General features: G+C 33.3%; 1 protein-coding gene and 1 pseudogene across 2 annotated transcripts; one reads left to right on the top strand and one right to left on the bottom strand.

The window, feature by feature from the left end:
* The first annotated feature begins 142 nt into the window (after nucleotides 1-142).
* Nucleotides 143-8399, top strand: LOC145565617 (pectin acetylesterase 9-like; annotated as a pseudogene). The gene is made up of 10 exons (XR_014095064.1): nucleotides 143-272; nucleotides 408-490; nucleotides 1397-1504; nucleotides 1625-1711; nucleotides 1821-1943; nucleotides 2041-2158; nucleotides 2249-2326; nucleotides 2428-2533; nucleotides 2670-2818; nucleotides 8078-8399. The product of XR_014095064.1 is annotated as a pectin acetylesterase 9-like (transcript).
* A 3701-nt stretch (nucleotides 8400-12100) lies between these two features.
* Nucleotides 12101-14305, bottom strand: LOC145565616 (aluminum-activated malate transporter 2-like). The gene is made up of 6 exons (XM_081625560.1): nucleotides 14002-14305; nucleotides 13751-13897; nucleotides 13364-13630; nucleotides 13119-13237; nucleotides 12872-13015; nucleotides 12101-12640 (listed from the first exon to the last, which is right to left on the bottom strand). Exons 1-6 carry the CDS (start codon nucleotides 14303-14305, stop codon nucleotides 12101-12103), a joined length of 1521 nt encoding a protein of 506 aa, XP_081481686.1.
* Nucleotides 14306-15874: the final 1569 nt, after the last annotated feature.

The raw sequence follows: 15874 nt of genomic DNA, 5'->3' as shown, positions 1-15874 counted from the left end.
CCTCCATCATCTACTAGGGGCGGATCTTGATTTGATTTAATAAAATAATACGTCCTTCCCCCAGTCCCCCTTCAATCTGACCTTTCCTTCTCCTCGTAACAGATTCTTATCTACTAGAAATTTGTTTTTGTACGTACGAAAAATGATGGTGTTGAGGCTAAGTGTGTCCGTGTTGCTTCTGCTGACATTCGCGTTCTGGTGTGCTTACTCTCAATCACCTTTGGTTGGTATAACATTGGTGAAAAATACTACTGCCAAAGATCTTGGAGCATGTAAGTCTTAACCTACAAATGACTCTTAAATTTACGTGGCTACTATTTATTTATTTTATTTTTTTATTGATTTTTGTTTTTTATATCAAATCTTATTTTTTATTAAAATGGGGAAATTTAATTATGTGGTTGAAGATTGCTTGGATGGGAGTTTACCTGCATATCATTTCAGCAAAGGATCTGGTTCTGGAGCAAGCAACTGGCTTTTGCACATTGAGGTAATTCACTAAGTCATAATAATGCTACTATAAAGTCTAAAAATGGTGAAATTTGTTAATTTTCCATTAATTACTTGTCTTTACATACAAGTATACAACTGATTCTACTTTGTTCGTGATGGTAAAGCAAAGGCTTTTTTTTAAAAAAAAAAAAAAAAATTCATGTTCCTAACATAGACAAAAATAGCCTTGATTCGGTAAAATCATTTTTTTTTTCTAAAAATCATGATTTGCTAAAAGTGGATTGAGAGTAATTATGATTTGCTACTGGATAGAAAATTATAATAATTTGCTTCCATGATGAGGTTGATATTAAACAATTGAATTAGAATCATACCAAAAAGGTATAAATTATCATGATTTGTAATAAACCATGATTTCTTTTTTATTTTTTTAATGATTTGCTTGTATTAGCTGTAGTACGTGCTGTATTTAAGAATAATTTTAAATATACTAAAATGGTAGAAAATCATGATTATTTGCTGTAATAATTTGTTCTAAAATGGTAGAAAATCATGATTTCTTATTTTTACTTGACTTATTGCTTGCTTGGTTTGTTATAAATTTTTGGTTAATATTTGTTCCACCAAACTTTATACTATAATTATGTACTCATCGTTAATGGCAAGTTGCTATATATGCTCATCCTATCATCTAATACCAAACTAAGTTTGGCCTGGCTTAGTAAGTGCTTCAATTCGACTACGTGAACTATGATCATACTCCAACTCTATCCATAATAATGTTTATAGGCCAGGTTCTTGCTGGAAGTTGTTTTGCAAGCTTAGTAACTAAAATGACATGTATAACGTGAATTGTGAAATATAACCTTTTGTGACTAGAAAGCAAAGACATGAATTATATAATCTTAGACATGTTATTTTTCTTTTCACGATATTAATTCAGAATATGCTTCATATAATGTCGATAACAGACTTCTACAATTGGAATCGCGTTAGGCTAAGATACTGTGATGGAGCTTCCTTTGCTGGCAATTCGATGTACCAAAATGGGGTAAATATATTTCAGCCTGATCTCTTTTCAGATCAATTTTTTGTGTAGGCCAGGCCGATCTCACAATATCAGTAAATGATTTTCTGTTCTTTCTAATTTGTGTATGCTAACATTCGACAGAACTCATCGCTTTACTTTAGAGGGCAAAAAATTTGGCAGGCAATTATTTCTGATCTTCTTCCACAAGGGTTGGTACATGCAGAGAAGGTATATTACTGAGATAAATTTCTAAAATTAACTGTAAATTCTTAAATCTTAATCTTGCAAAAAGCATAGGCATATGACATTTACGCGTATTCTGATCTGCACTCTGCAGGCTTTGCTTTCTGGCTGCTCAGCTGGGGGTTTAGCAGTGTTTCTGCACTGTGACAACTTCTCCAGGTTTCTACCAGGAAATGCTACTGTCAAATGTCAGTGATGCCGGGTTTTTCTTAGACGTGTGAGTGTCATCTTATCAACTCTTATGTCCTTCAAATTTTCGCCTTCTGTTACCCTACCCTATGTTTTCTGATTTCAGACCTTTGTCATGCTTGCAGAAAAGATGTAGCCAAGAGCGAAACGATTAGAACCTTATACCATGATGTCGTTTCTCTTCATGGAGTTGAACAAAATCTCAACCAGAACTGCACCAGTTCTCAAATCGATCCTAAGCAAGTATGATTATGCAAATTGCTTGAAATATTCACATAATAATTTGCTTGCTTTTGATCACATTATAATAAGGTTCTGATCTGAACTTTTCAGTGCTTTTTTCCACAATATTTCCTGAGTTACATTAAGACTCCGATGTTCATCTTAAACAGTGCATATGATTCATGGCAGGTAGTGTTACATCTCTTAGTTTCTGTGTATTTCTTAAATCTATTGAACGTATCTACTGTATTAGAATTTTCTTATTTGTTTTTGATTATATGCTTTGGCAGATTTTTCACGTCTTGGTACCATCTTCGGCTGACCCGGGAGGAGTATGGAATTCTTGCAAGAACAATTTAACAACTTGCACTGACAGTCAAATTCAGACACTACAAGGTTAAACTAGTCACTTATTACCAATTTTCAAACCTGTTTTTAGATAGTCTTACAAGCCAAGGTTATATATACACAAAGGTTATGATGCAAAAATCAGCTCAATTATGTACCTGACATTTCGGAACCTGTTATTCAGATTTTCGACTAGACATGCTCAATGCTACAAACTCTTTCTATAAATCTTCAACAAGTGGAGGAATGTTCATAAATTCATGCTATGCACATTGCCAAGCTGGAAATCAGGAAACTTGGTTCGCCGTTAACTCCCCTAGAATGCAAAATAAGGTACTTCATTAATCTTTTCTTCATGGTTTTTTCTTATATGAGTCCTATTAGCAAGTCATTTTTCACTCTTACAGCAGCATTGATCCGCTATATGTATCTTAGTATCTACACCCTTTTTGTTACGGTGTATATATATACTAACGTTGCTGCTTAGTATATTAGTTTGCATATATAATGTTAGAGCTTTTGCAGCGGAAATGTGACTTCTATTAGATAATATGAAACCGATACCTCACAAAGATAAATAATATTTTGGGATAGACAAATAACCACTATGAAGAAAATAATAATTGTAAGAAAATAAACTTTTTTTAACTTTTGATGTGAATTACAATGAATGAATTACTTAATAACTGCATTACAACCTAAACAATTTATAAGGTCTTACATGCTCTAAATAGATTCTATTACTAAAGAAAACAACGAAACATTTGCTTTCATCCTACCATTCTGCATGCCATCATTTTCTCTCCTCTTAAATTAATCCTTCTTAAATTAGCCATAATTAATTTAGGAATTAATTATGTCCACATATATTCCCACAATTCTCCACCTCGTTCATAATTTGAAAAACATTCAAATTTTGGACGAACAAATTGCGTAATATGTATCCGGTTGCACCATTTTTACGATGACTGCCTACGTACCCTTAACCGGGATCAAACCAATCGTAGTTCCATTTATTTCTCCATGTAATGTCTAACATGGGACAATGTTAAGCAATTCCAAACAGTATTGGAACTTGCTTCCTGACACAACTTTGGTTAACATGTCTGCAGGGTTCTCATTTGTATGCACCTTCATAAGAGAAATACTACCTTCCTCTATGATATCCCGTACAAAATGATACCTGACATCTATATGTTTGGTACGAGCATGATGAACCTGGTTCTTGGCCAAGTGAATAGCACTTTGGCTGTCACAATTTAGATTCACATTATCTAGCTTTAACCCCAAATCATCAAGAAGTCCCCGCAACCACAATGCTTCCTTAACTCCTTCTGCCATAGCCATATACTCGGCTTCTGTCGTAGATAGAGCCACCGTAGCTTGTAACATTGATCGCCAACTAACTGGAGCACCATGTATTTTAAACACATAACCAGTAGTAGATCGTCTTCTATCTAGATCACCAGCATAATCTGAGTCAACAAAGCCACTTATTTGACATGTATCTCCACCAAAGCATAAACCTGTGTCAATGGTACCTTTTAAATACCGTAATATCCATTTCACTGCTTCCCAATGTGCTTTACCTGGGTTCGCCATGAACCTACTAACAACACTGACTGCTTGTGAAATATCTGGACGTGTACACACCATGGCGTACATCAAACTACCAACTGCACTAGCATAAGGTACATTATCCATGTATGCCTTATCTTCCGCTGTAGTAGGAGATTGTTTACCAGAGAGCCTAAAATGTGGAGCCAATGGAGTCACCACTGACTTAGCACCTTTCATTCCAAACCTTTCTATAACCCGCTCAATGTAGCCTTTTTGGCTCAAGAACAATTTCCGGCTTGATCTCTCTCTTCTAATCTCCATACCCAGTATTTTATTTGCAGCGCCCAAGTCTTTAGTCTCGAACTCTTCACCGAGTTGAGTTTTTAACCTATCTATCTCCACCTTGCTTTTTGAAGCAATAAGCATGTCGTCTCATACAATAGGAGATAAATATAATCACCTCCATTAAGTTTGCGAATGTATACACAACAATCGTAAATACTTCTAGAAAATCCTTGTTTTAACATAAAAGAATCGAATCGCTTGTACCATTGTCGAGGAGATTGCTTTAATCCATAAAGTGATTTCCTCAAGCGACATACCTGATTCTCTTTACCCTCAACCTTAAATCCCTCAGGTTGATACATATAAATTTCCTCATCCAAGTCACCGTGTAAGAAGGCTGTCTTCACATCGAGTTGTTCCAGCTCAAGATCTCCATGAGCTACAAGACTCAGTAGCACCCGAATAGAAGTATGCTTTACCACTGGAGAAAATATCTCATTGTAATCAACACCTTCTTTCTGTGCAAATCCCTTGGCCACTAACCTAGCCTTATACCTTATTCTATCTAACTTGGAAGGATCCTCTTTTCTTTTATACACCCACTTACAACCTATATCAGTCTTTCCCACGGGCAATGGGACTACTTCCCATGTCTTGTTTTTATGAAGAGATTGCATCTCTTCTTCCATAGCAACCAACCAACTATCGATATCCTTGTCTTTGACGGCTTGTTTGAAGGTGACCGGCTCATCATCCTCCACTGAGAGTGCATATTCTACCAAGTTTACCTGCCCGTAATGTCTCAGAGGTTCGTCTGACCCAAACTTCTGAACTAATTTATAATTTCTCTTTAGCTTAGTGGATGCCAAAGAATCCTGCTACTGCTGTTGTAGTACATGTGCATTTTCCTGCTGAATCTCCTCATGATCCAGATCATCCTCCTCGTCATCTTGAGAAACACCAGGATGCTCCACCTGAACATGACTAGAATCTTGTTGGTTTCTAGATTCTATCTCCACCACTTGAGTATTTGTATTCATACTGACATCACCATCATTAGGCACCATAGCTTTCGATAAAGCTACCATAGATCTTTCATCAAAGGTCACATCCCTGCTAATTACAAATTTAGAATCTTCTACACTCCAAAGACGATAGCCTTGAACCCCTTTTGGATACCCCAAAAAGATTTCTTTCTTGGCTCTTTCATCAAGCTTATTATTCTTAACATGATAATAAGCCGTGCACCCAAAGACTCTAAGTCTCGTGTAATATGCATTTTCCCCTGACCACACCCTATAAGGCGTGTCACCATCTAAATAAGAATGTGGGGATCGATTTACTATATAACAAGTTGTAGCAACCGACTCCGCCCACCATTCTTTGCCTAATCCAGAATTAGAGCGCATACACCTTGCCTTCTCAAGTAGTGTACGATTCAGTCTTTCCACGACTCCGTTCTGTTGTGGTGTGTCTCTGACTGTCCAGTGTCTCACAATGCCTTCCTGATCACAAAACTCCTTGAAAGCTCCTTCTGTGTATTCGGTACCATTATCAGACCGTACAGTTTTTAGCTTTCGACCTGTTCTGTTCTCAACCATTGCTCTCCATCGCTTGAAAATGTCGAATACCTCATTCTTATGCTTAAGAAAATAAATCCAAGAATATCTAGAATGATCATCAACAAATGTAACAAAATACTTGGAACCACCTTTGGAAGCAACTTTAGTCGGACCCTAAATATCCGTATGCACATAGTCTAACAATCCTCTGCTCTTGTGCTTGCTTGTAGAGAACTTCACCCTGTGTGCTTTTCCATACACACAATGCTCACAAAATTCCATTTGTGGCTTCTTCATGTTCTTCAACAAACCTTGTCCACTAAGCAATGATAGACCCTTTTCCGACATATGCCCAAGGCACATGTGCCATATCCTCGTGCATTCTGTTTGGTCTTTACTTCCACTAATTCCAACGGCTAAATCACCTGTTACAGTTGTCCCCAAAAGAGGATAGAGATTACCGTGACGAATTCCCTTCATCACTACCAAGGAACCACGAACAACTTTTAAAACTCCATTCTCCAAGACTATTTTGCAACCATTTTTCTCTAATAACCCAAGAGAAATAAGGTTCTTCCGCAAATCTGGGATATGTCTCACATCCTTCAAGGTTATTATTGTTCCATCATGCATCTTGACTCGTATAGTACCTAACCCAATAGTCTTACAAGCATGATCGTTTCCCATCAAAACAGTACCACCATCCAAACTCTGGTAAGTTGTAAACCACTTCCTGTTTGGGCACATATGGTGTGATGCACCTGAATCAAGCATCCATTTACCGGATATCTCATTGCATTGTTCTGAAACTGAGTAATAATAATCATCCTCGTCATTTGAGACAAAACTAGCTTCTTGTTTTTCATGTTGTTTTCCTTTGGAGTTGTCGTTGTTGTTCTTCTTGAATATTACCTTCTTATTTGGGAAATTAGCTTTAAAATGACCAAGCTCACCACATTTGAAACATGGCCTTTCCGCAAGAGGTCTAGATTTTGATCTAAACTTTCCTCCCTTGCCTCGCCCTCTTTCATTAGTCCTTCCTCTGTTTGCAAACAATCCCTGAGCTTGTTCGTTGTGTTCTCTTCCATTACTAGACATCATTCTGCTTGTAGCAACCTTTCGAAGGTCATCTGCCAAAAGCGATGTTCTAGTCTCATCCATGGTTAGAGTATCCCCCACAAGCATCAATGTTTGAACCAGATTTTCATAGGATTTCGGTAATGAAAGCAATAACATGAGTGCTTGGTCTTCCTCATCTACCTTCACATCAATATCCTTCAAGTCTGATATAATCCTATCAAACTTATTAATATACTCCCGGATTGAGGTGCCTTCTTCCATCTTGCATGTATACAATTTGGATTTTAAGTAGATCCTATTTGTTAGAGTTTTCGTCATGAAATTAGTCTCTAACTTTGTCCACACGCCAGCAGCTGTTGCTTCCTCATTTACCAAGAACGCAACGTCCCTCTCAAGGCATAAGATTATAGTCGCTCGTGCTTCAAGATCTAATTCTTCCCGATCCTCATCCTTCATGTCCCCGGGTTTTTGTTCTTTTCCCGCCAATGCCTTATGCAACTTTTGTGATACAAGCAAATTTTTCATTTGCATCCTCCAATAGGAAAAATCTTTTTTACCATTGAATTTTTCAATTTCATATTTTCCAACTTTAACCGTTCCACTAGTAGATGCCATTATAATTAATTTCAAAATCAAAAATTGTACCACTTAAGATTTTGACGGCGGCTCTGATACCAATTGTTAGAGCTTTTGCAGCGGAAATGTGACTTCTATTAGATAATATGAAACCGATACCTCACAAAAATAAATAATATTTTGGGATAGACAAATAACCACTATTAAGAAAATAAATTTTTCTTAACTTTTGATGTGAATTACAATGAATGAATTACTTAATAACTGCATTACAACCTAAACAATTTATAAGGTCTTACATGCTCTAAATAGATTCTATTACTAAAGAAAACAACGAAACATTTGCTTTCATCCTACCATTTTGCATGCCATCATTTTCTCTCCTCTTAAATTAATCCTTCTTAAATTAGCCATAATTAATTTAGGAATTAATTATGTCCACATATATTCCCACATATAATTTGTGTTATCTCTTGGGATTTCTGAAGTATACATGCCAACTAGTAATTATACTCTGTATATCCTGCAGACCATTGCAGAGGCTGTTGGCGATTGGTATTTTGAACGAAACGAGACAAAGCTGATCGATTGTCCATATCCTTGTGACTCTACTTGTCTACATTAGAGACTAAGGTAAAACTAAGGGAATTATCATAGGACTTGGAGAACTTTTTGGAGGTGAAGATTATAAAGCACGTATTTTGCTGATGCAAAAAAGATGTTGTGATATTCACTGAACAAATTCCTATACGAAAAATAAACTTGTACCCGGATTATATATATGTTAATTATGTTATTCAAACACAATTCTAATCAAATAATGTACTTCAATTTTACTGTGCCTTTTAACAGATTTACTGCATCTGTTTTGTTACTAAAGACATATCTGAACTAATTAAACTTCGTGTATTGCTTCAAAGTCACGTTAATGACCATGGCTAAATATAGTTTAGGCTACTTCATACAAGTATTAGATCGACAAATAACGTCTGATTTCCTATTTAAGTACTAGACGTATAGGATTACCTGTGAATGGCTAAACTAGTCCGAATATGGAAGAAATTCAATTTTGAGGAGACCTTCGTCTAATCCACACAACCTTTATCCGTCAAAGACATGGAAAATGCTTGTTTGATCTAGGAAAGAGCCATTTATACCTTCAGTAGAGATACATGATAGTTCAACTTTGATCAAAGGGAAGAGCACCATAAATAATCCAACTTCTTAGACGACTTTGAGACCATATACCATACAATATCTTAATTGTCTCCTACCGTAACCAAAACGGACAACACTTATCTTTTACCTATCTAATAGTTTAACAAGTATCCCTCGCTTTTGTATGTAAAGATTAAAATTAAAAAATAAAAAATTAAATCTTAGATGAGACCGTCTCACACTAATTTATAACGACCCCTAAAATATTTATGTCATGAAATAAACAATTCTTGTTGGGATCAAACTAACACAATAGATGATGCATACAAAGTTCAAAATCATTCATTAGCATAATTAGGTAACATAGACTAATAATTAACCAAAGCTATAAAAATAATGATGAAACAAGGACAAAAGTAGACCAAAAGCTTTTGTTAGTGGGTAATGCTTGCTGTCCCCTGTTTTACCAATTGAATTCATGTATTTCATCAGTTTACTGTTTTTTTTTTTTTCAAAAGTCAAAAAGATAAGCTAAAAAAAAGCTATAATTAGCCAAATTTTAAAAGGATTTCCTGATAAGGACTAACGGTTGAAAATTGAGAGGTGGGATACGAAGGTTCACTTTTACTTTGATAAGTGCATTAAGATCTCACTAACCTACTCTATAAGCATGTGCAATTTTTGCTTTGTCCACTTCAAAATATTATTTTTTTATTAAATTTTTGCAATTAGTCAAATTACTTCTTTATTTTGTAGTGGAAAACAACTCACGATGCACCAAGTTAAAACTTAAAAAGTTGTTTTGTCTTCATTGCATTTCCTAATATGGTTTCTCTTTCTTTTTATTTTTCCAAATTATCACCTTAGTTCTAAAATATAACTTGTACGAATAGATAGATAATTTTGAATTTTCTTGGATAACTTTGCACGAAATTTAATACTTTCTCTTTCTGCAACATGTTATGCTAGGTAAGTATGGTGTACTAGAACGAAGAGAGGTAGAGAGGGGAAAAAAAAAAATCATGTATCGTGGTTGAAGTGTTGAAGGCCTACCTTTCGCTCTTAGTTGTATAATTAAAAATCATTATAGCTTAAAAAACAAAAGAAAATATTAATAAAAGGTTCATTTGCAACTTTCAAAATCAAAATAAATTATTTTTAACCAACCTTAGATTTTTTAATGTGAAAATACATACATGACTTATACAAAGTACTTATTATCGAGTGAATTATGCGCAAACTTAATATTCCATAACTTTAATTATTAAATATACTGAATATACTCTGCAATAAAAAGAGCATATTATATAATTAAATAATTAATTCTAATTTTGTTGGCAACATGTGCACGGTGGGGAGTTACATTTTTTTAATTCAATTTTTATAAACTTGTATAGTATATGTAATACTTCGTATACATGTATTTGTGAAAATTCAACTTATCAACCACCATTTGCAAGGTACTCAATCCCCTAAACAACTTGATCTGAGTCAACCTAGTGGTTGTCAGATCAAAAATTGACTTCTGGCATTTTTATTAGTCCAAAAGATCATGCCAGAGAATATTTTCACAAGTTTCAGTAGTGACTACTGCCACTAACCCAACAACACTATTCATCTTATATCAAGACAAAACAATCTTCTAGTTAAATCATCTTGATTAATAGACAAATTACTTTGTACGAAACAATTTAGACTTAGCCACTTATGTCAATGTCTCAATGCTAAAGACGGGATTAAGATCACCTACAAGTGTAATCTAGATCCTATGCGTTTGTTCTAAAGCTAACTGATGATGTAAAGTGTTACATAATTCTTTAATCTTAAAATGATCATGTTTGACAATCCAATTTATAGATACATACGAAGTATATAACAAACATGTAGTTTATGATAACGCACAAGGTATAGCAAAGGATGGATAATACAATTCTATAATTAACTATAACAGTACATCAATGAATCTAATTTGATATGATGTTAGTAGCTTAGTATAAGTTGCAATCAAGTTGCAACATATAATGATGAAAAACCTCCTTTCATCGAAATTTCATTTATGACTTGAATTATCTATCTTATGCACCAATGCACTAGAACATAATATTCCCTTATGCTTTACAATATTCCAGTGTACAACTAATAATTTATGTTACTATACATCATGGCACCTTTTCTTTGAAAGATATGTTTCTTATTTCTCTTTACAATATAGTTCTAAAAAACAATACTATAAACGTAACATATTTGATTATTTTCTATAGCATGGTCGAAGAAGACAGCTAGCAATATTATATTGCAGCAACATATACATGCATGCATCAGCACCACACACCATACTTTGACTAGTTCCATCTTCTGCTCCACTCTTTGCTCCTTTTTGCCTTCTTCATCAGGAGTTTTTTTTGCAACTTGACGACTTGTGTGATCTTTTCATGTACAATATATTAGTAGTAAATCACAACTTAATCACGCATAGGCACGTAAGTTTAACTCGTTCGATGTTGTTCTTCCTGTTTTATTCTTGTTTTTAGAAATTTATCGGTGTTATAGGGCTTATCAAAAGGTAGTGAAATCAATATCAAATCTAATGTATTATACCACTTGGTTAACTTTTTTCAACAATAATAAGTCCAACGAAACTTTTTATCAGGTGTGCACAACTATACAAGCAACATCTTTGAATTATATATACAAAAGAATTATTTGATCTTATGCAATGTTTTGTTAGATCTTTCCTTTTTACCTTTGACAAATGTGGTTATTAATTTGTACACTTTTTATAGTAAGATAGACTGTTTATGATACAACAAAAACTTTTATTAAAAACTTGAAGAGGGCAAGAAATTACATCTTTCATATGCATTTATATTAATCTTAAAGTTATATAGCTTTGATAAGCTAAAGGCTGCGTATCAGTTTTGAAGAAAGATGTAATATAAGAGAATAGAGCTTAATTATCACGTTCTTTCTACACTTTTAAGGCACAACAAGATATAAATTAAAATTGATTTTCTCAATTGAAAACATAGGCTGATATTTTATATTTATTGGCTCAAAAGAAGGCATACAGACTAACAACATATCAACTTGACAACATTTATCTATGTACATATATATAACCGGGGAAAAATCGAAACATGATATCTAATATATCAGGATCGAACCTTGGTCTTAACCTTTAGATTAAGGCCTCATTGGCTACTTATTCTAATTAATTAAATAAAAAAATTCAACTAACATCATATATAAAATGATCTCAATTAGTTGAATATTGTCTCATTAAGGAAATGAACAAATTTGTTATATTCTACTCCGTATAATTAAGTACTAATCATCACCAATTCTCTATACACATATATATTCTACTCCGTGTAAGTACGTAGTTATGTACGTACTAATCATCTAGAGTATGCTGGCCATCCGAATTCGCCTCCACAAAGTTTCCTTGAGCTGATGAATTCGAAGTTATTAATGTTAATTCAGCAATTGTAATCACAACCTGAGGACAATCAACAGCATTAGAAACATGATTATTAACAGCTTCATCATGTTTTGTAACATTTTCGGGTTTTGATTTTTCTACAACATTTGTCTCCTTAATCTTGGCCTTCTTAAAACGTGCGAGTATTGCAAGATCATAAGTAGACTCAGCAATATTCTCCGTGCAATCAACAATATCAATAAGTAGAGAAGCTAATGTCGCGATTGGTATGATTTGTAACAACTCGGCGTGTTGATTATAAGATGAGCCGGATTTGAGGAACGTCTTGAGGCTTTTCACGGCTGCTTTTGAGCTAACAATGTGTGCATTAATTGAAGTAGAAGGATATGTCATTTTTCTTATGCATGATCCTAACTTTTTTAGTGTTTTGCTTGATTCCAAACTTATTTTGGTGCATGCTTCTCTGATTTCTTCTGGGAACTTTTGTGGTTTCTGTGACAAATCACACAACAAAAGTTAAATATTGTTACAACTAGTTGTATTTGTACGTACAAAAAAAAAAAAAAAAAAAAAGATTTCAGCAAGTAAAATAAACGAGATATTTAGTTTAGTAAAAATAAGTTGATAAGAACAAACTCTCTTATCATTCAGTAAAACTATTTAAATGTAAGGTTTATAAAATTATTGATATTAAATATATTGTACGTTTTTTTGACCATATACCTGTGTTTGAGGATCAAAATAAGCATTAAGAGCATCAATTCTGTAGGCACATTGCCTAACAAGGCCTCCTAGTTTAAGGTATTGATTCCATGGATGATGGTATCTAAACTGCCCGTGTCCTGGCTCCCACCTCGCGAAATTTGCCTAAAATTCGAATAAATATATATACATGTCATTTTGATGAATTCTAGCTAGGAATCATTCTCTAGGAGATCCAAACGATGAAAAGAAAGGCATAAAAACTAACCATGGTGTCTTCCACACTTTTGGAATTTAGAACACTTTTGTAGCCTTGAAAAGATGACTTATTTCCATCCTTAGATTTAACTTCACCTTCAGATGATTTTAAGTATATAGCACCAAATCCTGCAAAAATAGTATTTAATTTAGTTACGTTACTAAATTATACAAAATGATGTTACATACTTACATTATGTATGCATGCACTTTAATTTTTTATAGTAAAGATGACTAATTTAATTATATGTGTACCTTCTAAGAAAAGACCTAATTTTTCCATATTAGAAGCAACTGAGTTATGTAATTCTTCACCGGCCCAAACAGGAAAAATGAGTGAGTTTATAAGCAGGCTAACGGATCCACCAATCGCGATAGTTGACAATCTTTTGTGTGCCAATTCTACGATTTCATCTGCTCTATACCCTGATATGGATACGAAGCTGAATGTCAATATGAATATCAAGAATCCATAGTCATATCGCGCCTTGATTTTTGGGAAAAATCGCATGAATGTTGATGCTGCGGCTGCATTATATTTTTGTCAATCAAATAATTTCATATAGTTAGCATCATGTACATCTTAATTAACTATACATTTTATGGCTGAACAATTTTTTTTTAATGTAGTGTTTATATTACTCGTACCAAATATGTAGACAAATAATCCAATAAGGACAGGTTCACCAATTTTGCCACAAAGACTAGCCAAGTGATGCGCCCCAACTCCTAAAGCACCTGCTAGTAAAGTTGCTAGAGCCCTATTTAATCCTTTTCCTAATGTTGCGCCTGAAAAAAAAAAAAAAAAAATTAACCAATAAATTTAGTTAATTAGAAAAAAAATGCATTTACCTAACATTTTATTTAAATAGTCCAAATTAGTATATACTTACCAACAGTAAATTCAAAGACAACAACTACGGTCATAACAGCCCACATAGCAGAAACACCAAAACTATTATAAAGAGGTTGAAAATAGTAAAACAAAGACACCAAAGTTATAGCTAGTCCAACTTTGAATGAATGAATAACCCTTCTTGGATCATCCCTAGCTAAGTTTCTCATCATTGTCGCGATGCCAACAACCTTCGCGACTAACCTCTTTGGCAAGTGATGGAGCCAACACCATACTTGCGATACAAGGCTAATTTTATCATCGTCATGACTAATAACGTGATCAATAGTAGTAAACCCCATGATTTTTGTGGTTAAAAGTTATGCTTTGCATTTGCATATGTTGTATGCTAAGAGCAAATGAGTAGTGGGATAATTTATGAGAGTTAATAGACGTCAAAGTTACATATTTATAGGGGAAAAGAATGAAAGATGTGATGTAAAAAGATAAACAAATTAAATAGTAATGTCTTTTTCAATTGAAATTGTACAATGCAAGTACAGGGGAATTTTTGTTTATGGTTGTCACTTTCTGCGGTCTGCTTTAGTGGTATTTTTTGTATGGTTGGTTGTTAAGTAAAGAAGGATTTTTGTCTGTCACTTTCTATGTTTTTGTGTAGGCCACGTACATTTGAAATCATCAATTTATATGTGTAGCAACATTAAAATAAAAAAATTAAAACAAATAAAAAGAAGATTATAGATAGTGGCAAACTTGTGTTTTATAGTGGGGTTGAATAATCCTATGCTTTCATTTTCATAGTAATTTTTTTTAAGTGTTACTATTTAATTGGCACACAATTTAATAATATACTGCTTTGTAGTATTATAATATCGAGTATCGAATACTGAGTCTAATGATTTATTAAAATAATTTACAAAAAAAGTATGAGTGAGTAGAACCATTGTAGTTGTGGAGATCACAAGAGGAGAGATATACTAAACCTCCTCCATTCTTTTTTAATTGACACAACTTTTATTACGTGTAGTAACGCATAAGTTTAACTATTAATAACTTTAATAACAGACATGCAGATATTAAAAGAAGTATACTATAAAAATATATTTTACTACATAAGACAATTCAAACAAGGTTTCACATAACTATGCTTATTAAAATTATAAATCACAAATGTATCAACTAGAAAGAATATATAGAGAAGGTATAATAATACAGTTACACAGAGTATATGTATAATAGCAGTATTTTACCAAAATTAAAAGTATAACACTTAAAAAATAAAAAAATAAATAATAAATAAATAAATAAGACAGTGCAACTAACACTCAAAAACAATTATAAAGCATATGAACTTTTTTTTTTTTTTTTTTGGTGGAGATAAAGCATATGAACTATGAAGTACTATATATGTTGGTGGAAAGTGATATTTGTAATAAAATCAAAATTGGCAGCTAAATAATCCCTACGCATTTCCATAAAGAGTAGAAGATTTATGGCATTACCATAACATAATGTTTTTCCCATTGTTTCTAAATACATTGCATGTGTATGCTATTTTATTTATAATATATTAGTATACACAGTGACGACTAATTAACACTGTGCGACATTAGTTAAGCCACAAAATATATAGTGCAACATGTTAAAGTCTATGAAAAAGGACGGAGTATTTTATTTTAATTTAATTAAAAAAATATATATTTAAAAAAGTACATAATATGAATCTAATAAGTATTATTTTTAATAATTTTATTATCTTAAGAATATTAGTGCACACATAGTCAAATATGATCAAAGTTTGATATGATGAACAATTGAACATATATAGCCAAAATCAAAGAAATAAACCTAACTAAGCCATATTGATCGCGATTTTGAATTAAATATATGATCGTGGAGTAACATCATCA

Source organism: Chenopodium album, chromosome 10, assembly GCF_948465745.1.
Source record: "Chenopodium album chromosome 10, dcCheAlbu1.1, whole genome shotgun sequence".
In the NCBI taxonomy this organism is placed as follows: Eukaryota; Viridiplantae; Streptophyta; class Magnoliopsida; order Caryophyllales; family Amaranthaceae; genus Chenopodium; species Chenopodium album.
This window is presented reverse-complemented; position numbering and strand designations above follow the sequence as displayed.